The 11,464-nt window shown below is 36.1% G+C and overlaps 2 protein-coding genes across 3 annotated transcripts; one reads left to right on the plus strand and one right to left on the minus strand.

Annotated features, from left to right (window-relative positions):
- The first annotated feature begins 624 nt into the window (after positions 1–624).
- Positions 625–2,898, plus strand: LOC113339017. Of its 2 annotated transcripts, XM_026584418.1 has the most exons (4): positions 636–1,276; positions 1,421–1,707; positions 2,185–2,341; positions 2,607–2,898. In XM_026584418.1, exons 1-3 carry the CDS (start codon positions 970–972, stop codon positions 2,245–2,247), a joined length of 657 nt encoding a protein of 218 aa, XP_026440203.1. In that variant the 5' UTR covers positions 636–969; the 3' UTR covers positions 2,248–2,341; positions 2,607–2,898. The 2 variants fall into 2 exon arrangements, with proteins under 2 accessions (XP_026440202.1, XP_026440203.1); XM_026584417.1 differs by lacking the exons at positions 2,185–2,341; positions 2,607–2,898 and having other exon boundaries at positions 625–1,276; positions 1,421–2,178.
- A 566-nt stretch (positions 2,899–3,464) lies between these two features.
- On the minus strand, positions 3,465–5,078 carry LOC113339018 (nudC domain-containing protein 2-like). Its single transcript, XM_026584419.1, has 5 exons — positions 4,979–5,078; positions 4,557–4,705; positions 4,404–4,452; positions 4,173–4,315; positions 3,465–3,757 (listed from the first exon to the last, which is right to left on the minus strand). Exons 1-5 carry the CDS (start codon positions 5,025–5,027, stop codon positions 3,671–3,673), a joined length of 477 nt encoding a protein of 158 aa, XP_026440204.1. The 5' UTR covers positions 5,028–5,078; the 3' UTR covers positions 3,465–3,670.
- Between the last annotated feature and the right edge of the window lie 6,386 nt (positions 5,079–11,464).

Raw genomic sequence — 11,464 nt, forward strand, 5'->3', positions numbered from 1 at the left:
AAATTACCTGGGAGACTCCAAAACTCAAACACAATAACAATATTAAAAACCAAATTTCAACTGAGCCTGGCGCGTTGAGCAGGAGCATGACTCTCCCGTTGAGCCAAGTCTTATGGTCTTGTAATTTAACATCTAGATTGGAAGTTCATGTCAGCTAGAATAACCCCCTATATCCTATGACAGTTCTAATTTAGCATCTACATGCGCTGAGCCATTCCGCGTGGCCGCGCTTAATGGAACGACGCAACCATCTCAGCCGTCGGATCAAAAAATAAATCAATCTGCGTTGAACCAAACATCAAAAAGTTGATTTCCTCCTCGTTGAACCATTTAGCGAAACTATCTCGCTACCGGTTGAAATGCGAGATATATCTGAAAAGAAAAGTAGTGTAAAAGAATAGGCAACGTTTTTTGTGTAATCTGCAACGCTTTTTGTCTAATCTAGCCCATACAATTTAGTCTAACCAAGTCCAACTGAGGCTGGCCGTGATGGACATGGGCATGACTCTCTCACTGAGGTCAGCTGATCAAGTCTCCACTCAAGATACGGGGATTGTATAAAAACCGTTCTTATGTCTCATGGATGCCAACTTTAATGAAGAACAAGCGATCGTATATATCAAGCAACAAAAATCTTACTAGTCATCCACTACTAATTCTATTTTAACCCCTAAAAAGTACTTAATTGAACCAGCTAATACTCAATCGAACCAGCTAAACAAGGAGTTATGATCGTCTAATACTCTACAGTATATTAGATGCATAATATTGCCATCAACTTCAACTTTATTAGGTCTTTTCTTGGTTGCCATTAATTTTGATATAAAATAGGAATTATTATTATAATTTAGTCAAAACCTACTTGTCTCCTAATCAAAATCAAATTAGTACTACTCTTCTTTCTCTCCTTCTATTCTAAAACCCTCGGCTCTCTTCTCTGAATTCTCAGAGAGAAACTACAAGAGAAAGATGGGTTTGATTATAGATGAGAAATCAAAGTTTTTGAGAGGAGTCAAGACGGTATTTTTCTTAATAACTATGTTAGCTTCTTTACTTATAATTTCTGCTCCTGTATTATTAATCATAACAGATTCTCTTCTTCCTTCTGCACTTCTTTCTGCTGCTTCTTCTTTCTCATCATCACCATCATCGTCTTATAATTATTCATCTCTTTCATTATTACAATCACTTTCTTCTCATCTTGATAACTACGATTTTCGATCTTCTCTTGTCGACATCCCTCTCATCTCCATCATCAGATCAGCTGTAATTTTCTGTAAGTAATTCGATTATCCCCATTTCCATCAATGTTAAATTTTATAAAAATTATGATGATCGACCAGTTTCGAACCCAACATCAATTTCAACGAAACCTCATAAGATTTGATTTTTGATTTTCTTCTTAAATTCAATGTTACAGGTGTGTATAGTATCTGTGATGGAAGAACGTTATCGCGTGGGCGTTATCTGATCGTAACAACGTTATGTTCATTACTGTCTCTAGTATTTGTATCATTAAAAGCTTCGTATGTATTCTCCGGTGGTGCTTTAATAAGGAGAAGTAAATTAGGGTTCGTTAGTGGAGCTATGGAAATTGCTCTGTTTACATGTTCATTGGTTTTAGCTATAGCTCATGTCATCGTTGCTTATCGTACTAGTTGCCGAGAAAGAAGAAAATTCCTCATATACAACATCGACATCGAAGCTGTAAGTTTTTCAACCTTAACTGAATTCAATTTTGAAGAGTTCATGGGAAAATCACTAAAGAAGTTGGAGGGAAGTTTAATCAGTTGATCAAGAAAATTAGAGGAGCTAAGAAATTCCTAATCAAGGATTCAAAAGTCTACAAGAAAACTGAATATTTTTTCCAGGTTTAGCTGTGACTTGGGACCCACTTTCAGAGATTATTCTCTAACAAAAGTGGGTCCTATGTTCTTGTTTCGGGCTTAACTGACCATAACTGACGTCCCTCGACGGCACAAAAGTATGGGCCCAAGTCTGATGTTGGTGCTCACGCATTTGTCAACATATAGGAAGGATAAGGATAGATGATAATTGATGTCGATGATGATAATATAGACAGACAAGATGAGATTAGTCTGTACTCTAATTTAGTCATGTTTGGGGTTAAGTGTAGAAGGGTTTAAGGGTTTTTGTAGCTTTTGATAACTTTACTTGAAACAGGTCTCAACTTGCAAGCAAAGATTTCCAGCAGTAGTTGCACAGAAAAAGCTTCTAGAAGAATAGTTAGTGTACAGATAGAGAGTTAAAAGGAGATATGGGGTAGCCCTGGATAATGGCACAGAAAATCCATCTCTTCCGCAAGCCAACTGTGTTCCAGGTAACTTACTGCTATAACCCATTATTCTGCATGAGCTGTTCCACTACTACTGCTGCTGCCCTTTAAAAACTAGGATTTTCTTTTTAGCTGGCGTAATAATGGTGTTACCTAAGTATCTAGAATCTCTTTGATTCTTAAACATATTTAATATCGAAAATGTTCTTGATTATATAAATATAATAATTAGTTGTAATATTCATTAGTGATAATGTAGTATATTTGTGCTTTAATAATGTTTCTGATACCAAATTTGTTGATGTTGTAGGGTTTTAAACCCGAAGGAGATAACAGCCTGGAGACAATTGGAAGACAAAAACAAAGAAAAAGAGAGAAAAAAAACTGTAACGAAGAATGTAAATGTACAGGTTTTGTAGCATATTACAAGTAGATAGATATAGAGTGTTTTTTGTGTGTCAACTGTAAAGGGGTTGGTTATGTTTGTTTCAAGTTTATAGAAGGGTGGCTGTGTTTATTAAAAATTTATGTTATGACACTTTTTACTTAGTACACAAACAAAAAAACTGATCACCTACACCAGAAAGTAGGTCTCCAGATCACAAAGATGACGACTGTTCTAATAATAGATAATGATAATAATGCAGAAGAGTGACCTAATTGAGCAAATCAAACCACAAAGAGAAGATTGTCCAATCTACTGAGAAATACCACCTACCTACTGTTATCTAAACTGAGGTCATTAGCATTAACACCAAATATAAGACAACAAACATGAGTCCTCAATAACTAGTGACTCATGAGAATGAGTCATTCTTTATCCACAGCAGTCGGCAACAGAAAAAAGGGGAAAAGATCTTATCAAATTCCGCGTTTGTAGTTACTAAACTCAGCTTTATCAAGTGTCTCATGATGTTTCTGCCATGAGCTGTTTCTGAAATTTCCCACCCTTAAAGTTTTGAACAAAACATACAGGCTCGGCGGTGATTTCCAGCCTAACCTGGGTTGATACTTGTGTGACTAAGTGACAAGGGGAATCTATTCAGTCATACTTGATGCTAGTTGTCTTACCATCTCAGCCGTGAATGCTGTGTTTAGATTAAGCAGACAAGATAATGAATAGGTTTGCAATAATTGAAAGACCAATAATAACAGGAGAGAAACAATATGTAAGAAACATACAAATTAGAAAATTCCATTCAAAAGCAGTTTCAACACAAAGTGGCAAGTATCAATATTTTACAGAAATTATGATGACAGTGCTGGATAAGAACCAAACCATTTTAGCGGATAATGAAAAAGGACCTACTTACATCATTTATTTACCAGAAGCACAAGCAAGTTAGTGATGATGTTTGCATACCAAATCAAATGTCAATCTGAACGGATCCCTCCCATGAAGGTCCGGGGATCAGGGCAGTTTCCACTAAACTGAGCCTGCGAGAAGTCAAACCCAGGATTCTGCAGAAATTTAAAAGACAAAATAACAATAAAAGAACTGGTCAGTGGTAGAAGAAAGATGATTAAAACATAAAAAGCACAAACGAATTGCATGACACTCCTAATGAATTGAAGAAAATAGATACACAATTAACATTGAGTATAAAATGCAGGTGCAGGATATGTGCAAGTTTGGCTAGCAGAGATCTAACTTGATAGTTTTTGAAAACCACTATTCTACGGCAATAAGGTGCTCACGCAGAATTCAATTTCCAGTCATATTACTACTATCAGATGGTTATAGATCACAGATAAGTAACTATGTTATACTCTTGTTTGTAAATTATATATCTAACCAAGGGCACCTATAAGGATCATAGCATTCAAGAGGATAATTAACCACATGTATCCAAACAAAACAGAAGGGCTTGACCACCTCCTCCTGGAATCTCTGAAGCATGAGACGCTTCTGTTCTTGATCTGCCACTAAAGGATCCAGCTGACCCTGCCCCTGTATAGGAGAAGACCATGTCTGTCCTTTCTCTCTCTTTTGCAACGTTACATGCAAGATATCATCCTCTGTCGATCAAGAAATAACAATGTAAATACACCCCATCAATATATATTTTAAACTCACTCAACACAACATGGGAATAAGCTAACTTACCTATAGTCCAAAATGAATCATCAGTCTTCACCGGTGAGGTAAGATCATGCTGATAACCAAATTCAACATAGATAAAATGACCAATTCAGTACACAACGACTCAAATAGTAAAAGTATTAAACAGATAAAAGCAATTGAGTTGCCGATATGTACATTAAGATATGGAGGGTTTCCTTTAATCCCAACTTCTAAATGTTTAGACTGTATCTTGCAGTGAAATAACTTGGTGGGAACATTTGGTGGAAGTGTTATGTAAATGTTCACCTCCTCTAATGTTTGATCCCATTCAAAGACCTTCTGACCTGAATGACAAATAGAAATTTTAGCTCATGGAGATTGGAAGACTGCAAAAAATTATTCAACCCAATAAGCTCATGTAGATTACAAAACCTAAGGATTAGATAAACCCAACTGAGAAGACATCAGAAAACCCAAAACCCAGATAATATGAGTTCATTTTGAAAACCCTAAAACGAGAACAATTGGGAAGAGATATTGAATTACCCCTAAACCCTAAGAGAATTAACAAACTACGTTCGCTGGATTCAAACCCCAATGTAGAAAATCGAACTTACCACCATGAAAGAAGCTGTGACGCTTTTCTGGTCCCAATTTCTCTGCCATATCTAGGGGTTTGCTCTCTTTCGTGTTCCGACCGGAGAGGGATTTTTCTGTGGAAGAAATATGTTTGGAAATTTTGAGCCCGTGTCATTTGATACCAAAATTTTGGGCCTCAGCCCGCTGATTCGCAAGGGCTAGTCATTTTAAGGGACCGGTTCGTTCAACCCCGCAAGGAACTAATAATAACCAGGGGTGGGACTTGGGTTGGGTTAACCCACAACGTATTTATAAACTTTGCGCAAGTTTGGGTATAGATTTTATAAATCCGAGTTAAATTTGGGCAAGCATGGGCACAAATATTTTTAACCTAAACAACCTGCCGAACCTGAAGAAGTATGATATAGGTATATAAAACTATTTTTATAATTGGTATTTTTATCTATTTAGAGTAGTTTTAGATATTATCTTCAAATCTAATAATAAGAATAAAAATTATATCTATCTCATTAATCATTCAATATGAAAAAAATTATACTAAATGATCGCTGCCACGGTGGGAGGACCGACCGAAAAAATTGACGCAAAACTACGGTAAATCAGGCCAAGTAAACAAATTTTGGGAGTCAATCAGCAAGTAGTGGAAGATTTACAGATGACAAACTTCACAATGCAGCTGGTTCTGCCACCGCAGGTTTACAAATGGCAAGACATTACAATGAAGAAACGGAAAGGGTTTAAAACATGCTCAAAATCTTAATCAGGTCCACTAAATGCATTTTGTAACTAAAAAATGAAGCATTTTACACCTCTCTTTTATTGGGTGGACGTTACATAAAGATCAAAATAATAGCTTAAGAGCAAGGGTTATGGGGTTGAGAGTCTCTTTCAAAATGAAAGAGTAGATCAAATTAGGTCCTACTATGGGTAAAGGGAAACTCCCTTTCACCCCAAACTCGATCAGCTTCTCTTTCAGTTGAAGGAGTGAAAGTCCTCACTATAAGGCAAACAGTTTGCCTTATGAAACTAAAATGGAAAAAAAGGCAAACAGTTTGCCTTATGTAACTAAAATGAAAAAAAAAAAAGGCAAACCGTTTGCCTTATGAAACTAAAAAGAAAAAATAAAGACAAATAATTTGCCTTATAAAACTAAATGAAAAAAAAAGGCAAACAGTTTGCCTTATGAAACTAAAAGTACAAAAAAAGGGAAACAGTTTGCCTTGTAGTCCATTATCCCTCTATCCCATGGTGAATTTTACACTCTTTCATCTAGACTCTCTTTCATTTTGAAAGGGATAGACTGTTTTAGAGTCTATCCCATAGCCCTGCTCTAAGAGAAAATGAGCACCCTCATCATAACTCCAGTAACATTTTAGTCTCAAGCAAGAAATACTAAGATACGGTGAACTCATTATTCACTCAAAGTTAAGGATCAGTTCAGATCCCAATCACTTGATTTTATTTTGCAGGGAATTAGAAGATTTCAGCATTGGTCCTTGGAACAAAAATGCTTCTTTCCTGGCTTCAGGTGCAACAAAGGACATAGCTTTCGGAACTCATAACAGTACTTATTAAATGTTATTAAGCACTTACAGTATACAGCACACCATAGATAACATTTAATACTGTCAAAACTCGAGGCAACTCCTGTAAGTGGTTAATAAAACAGGGATCACAATCGACTTAGCCAATACGGTTCTGTATTCTCTAGATAGACACACATTTACAGTTAAAGCTTGTCATAGGATCAGGATTTCTATTGCCTTCTTTTACACTCACACCTTTCATTATTCTAACGTTTGAAAAATGCACTGAACAAGACATACGAGTTTCAATAAAAAGTAGTTGTGGTTCTAGTGAACTCACATTGCTCACAATTCTGAGCAATTGGCCAACTCCGAAGGGATTGTTCCAAATAAGCTGTTGTTATGAAGTCCTCTGAAACATGTCACAATATAGAAATGGCACAAACAATTACACTTAATACACAATTAGAAAAACCTTTTTTTAAAGAACATTCACGGAAATTACATACAGAACTTTCAAGTGATTTAGCTTTCCGATCTCAGGTGATATAGATCCACTCAGTTTGTGTTGCGAAAGACTCCTAATAGACAAGAATATAGAAAATTAGAATCATAAAAGGCATGAATATTTTCTATAATGCATGTATATGTGCCGATACATATAGCCATAGGGTAGCTTCTCCCGAATACTATGGTTAAGAAACTCGGAAGATAGCAGAAACGAGACAATCATAACACAATAGAAGTTGTGATGATATCAACATATATGAGGAAAAAATACTGGGGACGAAACTTCTAGGAAATCGAATATTGGACAAGCTAATTGATACAGATGGCCATATCCTGTTTATAATAATGGGATGGCTCAAGTAAGAAGCATTATTTTCCATATACACAACAATAACAAAGTGACTGGAAGTTGTCCAAAATATCAAAAGCCATATTGCAATCTTTTTACAGCAAAAACTTGAGAATGCAGTGACAAATTTGTAGAGTTTTTGCATTGATTTTATTTTTTACCAAGACTGGCACACTGCTTTACATCTGGACACTTGTAAAATCAAGTAGAACAACTAATTGGCTAAAACCCGTTTTCCATCTCCAAATAAATGCACATGATCATCAATAATTGTAACTAAACTAACAACCAAAAGGATTTTTTTTCCGTGCAAGAAGAACTTTAAGTTGAATTCCCAAATGACATCAATAGGTCACCAAACAGATGTGCGTCCATTCCGTTATCATTATTTTTCTTGAAACCAATCCAACTTTCTCTTAACAACTAAATGGAAACATATAGGAAAACATCATCACTTACATTGATTTCCCTAGAATCAAATTATCAATGCCATACACAACATTTATCTGTTCCATATGTTGGTTAATTCGCCATTACTTCAATCGTTGTACTATTATTTTGGAAAAATTAAACTAAAACCCAAATTATTCGTCCATTATCAAATTATAGAACCGATTCAAAAGAGTAACCTGAACATGCAGAAACATAAACTTGAAACCAGTAACATTACTCATTTCACACCCTAAATCTCCATTAATCTTTACTTTAGAGTACAGAGTTTGGATTTGGTTGATTGAATATTCAATCATCTCTAACCTGTAACCCTAAATTTGAAATTGGGTGAATAGATTGAACCAAATCCACCATCACCAGCTTCGTCCTCTGCATTCTACACCACTACCACAAAATTACCATTAGCGGTATGGGTTTCATCAACTGTAAATCTTTGTAAATCTCTGCTTTGAGTTTGATTCTTCATTTTTATATTCTGGATATGGGTTGAAGAGTTAATTATGGACAAGTGTTGATGAAACCCTTAATCTGTTTTATCAACCCTTAATTTAGAGGTAATGTTATGGACGAAGAAGAAAGGATTCAAGAGAGATTTCGATGAAACTGTTGCTGTTCGAGAAAGAATAGATAGAGATAGGAAGAAGAAGAAAAAGAGAGGAAAAATAAAAAAATTGGAGGTTGCAGGGAGTCGAACCCGGGACCCCTAATTGTATTCCGTGTTTTTATTTTTTTTCGTTTTACAGAAATTTCCTCAACATTATTAATCATTTACGTCTGTTTAAAGAAGGGGAAAAATCAAGGAGGGGCAGTGAGGTCTTTTCCTCATTGAACCAAATCCAATCTTTTTTGTGAAATTGGAGAAAGAAAAGTCATGTCTCATTGACACAAAATCACCATATATAGAGTTCTCCCTCGCTTCGCTCGGTCGGCCTAATTATTGTAAATAATCTTCAGTTAGTTGGAAATTTAAGATAAGTGTAGCAATTAAATCTTATTATTATTAAAATTTATAATTATCATATTAACAAACTCGTATGTTTAGCGAAACTTTGGCCAACCTAAAGAACCCGAAGAACCCTAGGAACATAACTTGGGCGGACTTGGGCAGTATATCCATGAATTCCACGGGTTCGATGGACAATCTGGACAAAGGATTCCTAACCCGGGTCTGTCATGGCCAAGCCTTCTAACCCGCCCAACCAACCCAAATCCCACCCCTAATAATAACCTCTTTGGACATGCTTTTAGAAGTTACTTTTCAACTTCTGAAAATCAAGAAGCTGAAGTCAGTTTTGGGTATAGAGTTGTAATATAAGATCTCTAGAAGTAAAAAGATTAACTTTTTTTTGGAGCAAAATAGTTTTGTTTATAAGTTTTGGAATCGACTTATGCTTCTGGTATCCTAACATATTGTAAGGCTAAGGCTAGTTCTTACAAAGAGACAAGAAAAAATGACTTGATTAAAGTACGGCGAAAAGCTACCTTTCACCTCTTTCTCCTCCAAAGAAGGGAAGGGTAGAGGACAGCGAAACTTAGACGTAGTATTTTGTCTCGCCAAAAGAAAAATACTTTAAAGAGGCATGATATCTCGTTTATGTTCTTTTTTCAATTTAATATAATTTAAATCTAATAGATGGATTCATATTTTTGTATTTAATATAATTAATATTCATAAAACATATATTTATATCTCGTTTTTGTATCTAAAGGGAGAGATGAAATCTCGCTTAGGTCAAATTTTTCTCCCTACAATATCACTTGACAATTTTTTCAAGCTGACGTATCGGTACTATTCAAATGGAAAATTTGCTCCTCCATAAGACTTAGCCTAACGCTTAGAAAATAATCCCAAAAATCATGATTTACATGGGTTGATATTAAGACTAACAGGGAAATAAAATTTGAACGATCCGACGATCATGATCTGTTAGGATTTATTTACCTTATATGTACCGGTTTCAGTCCAGCTAAAAATTGATATCCTCCTTTGATTTATTTTTTGGTATCTTAACAGGAAAAACAAGGAACAATTAACTCGTAACTAGATCAACTAAAATTTGAATGCAAGTAGAAAATTGAGAAGTATTCTACTTGTCTTGGACTTAGGTTGTGATGGCATAAGGTGTAAGGCTATGAGAAGAAGTATTAGCAAGTTTAGGAGTGAAGTTAAACATCACAAAGAAAAGGGCACGCCTTCTTAATGCCATCTAAAAGCCTCCAAATTCTCCAGGAAGAAGATATGGCTTCACCCCTTAGGATTTTCACTACCACTTGACAATCGCCTTCTATTATAACCTCGCTAAGACCCAACATTGAGTTAATTCAACTACAACTGGAAAGTTTAAAATTCCCAGTCTAGTACTAGAACCATATTAATTCTACCACTATCTTTAGCAATAACATGAGGCATACTGGTCATTTTCTGAATGTTATATTTATATTTAGCTTGATGAAAGGAGGAGTACGAGGTGCCCAACAAGGTGTTGATTCTAAATTCCCAGCTGAATGATCAGAATGAGGAAGAGTTAAATTCAGACTGAGGACCCATGTTGTAGTTGATGTTGAATTTAAACTAGAAATGCGCAGTCTTGAAGATTTCATGAACATTGGGTCGTTTGTTCTAAAAAAAACAGTAAGTTTCTGCACTTCCAAGTACCCCAGCAGATTGTAGCTCCCATGGAAAAGGTGTACCCAATACACAATATAATTATCATAGGGTAGTGAGGAAACTAATCCCAATACACAATATAATTATCTGGTGAACTCTATCTCTTTCTGGGAGAATTCCCTACTTTTATAAGCAAAGCCTGTCATGCCAGTACTCTACACGTGTACCCTAATATCTCTTCTAGTAAGACTTCTATTATTAGCCGTACACATGTACTATTACAGCTGGGGTTATTTAGGCACCCACTGGTTATCTTCTCCGGGGAAACCCACCTTTGGGGAAGCCCACTTGTGTTGTATCATCGTCCATGGTGACTTCGGCTTTGCTAATGATGACTTTGGTTAATACCCGAAATCCCCATTCCTGTCCTCGCTCTTGGTCGAAATCATGTGTTTAAATTAGCCCCTGACTGTGTTGTTGAGGCTTACAGACTTGACAAACAGTCATAGCTTGTATCCAGGACATGCTTTCCAATTGTCCTTTATTCTGTAGAGCCCCTTATTAATTGCAATCGTGGATCTTCCTTTTGTCTTCCTCAAAGCCCCATGTTGACCGTGACCTCGGATTTGGACTTATATCGACTAATTATAGTTCGGGATATTCACCTTGATGATCCAGTATAATTTTATTTTCCCTTTGCTTCTTTTACTTAGAGATCTGCACCTTCATGGAGGCGTCCTCTTGTTTGCTTCGAATATTCCCTTTCTTCAGTATAAATACTCATCTGTGCGACTGCCCTGATATTTTTATCATTTTATTTCTCCTCAATTCTTCTTTTCCTCTCTTAGCGCTCTTGTGATTATAATGGCGTATCACCGAGAGGGTAATTCAATGTTCTTGGGATCATCATCTGGTTTAGTGATTAGGGGGGATTCTGCGAAGGAGACTCGACGTTTATTGTTGGTCCGGGAGGAGGTGGAATGCTTAGTGACTCATCGTTGGGCTTTGCATTCGCACCTTTGGGATGAGTGGTCGGATCAGTCGAAAACTCATGAAA

The sequence above is a fragment of the Papaver somniferum genome, unplaced genomic scaffold, assembly GCF_003573695.1.
Source record: "Papaver somniferum cultivar HN1 unplaced genomic scaffold, ASM357369v1 unplaced-scaffold_19, whole genome shotgun sequence".
NCBI classification, from domain to species: domain Eukaryota; kingdom Viridiplantae; phylum Streptophyta; class Magnoliopsida; order Ranunculales; family Papaveraceae; genus Papaver; species Papaver somniferum.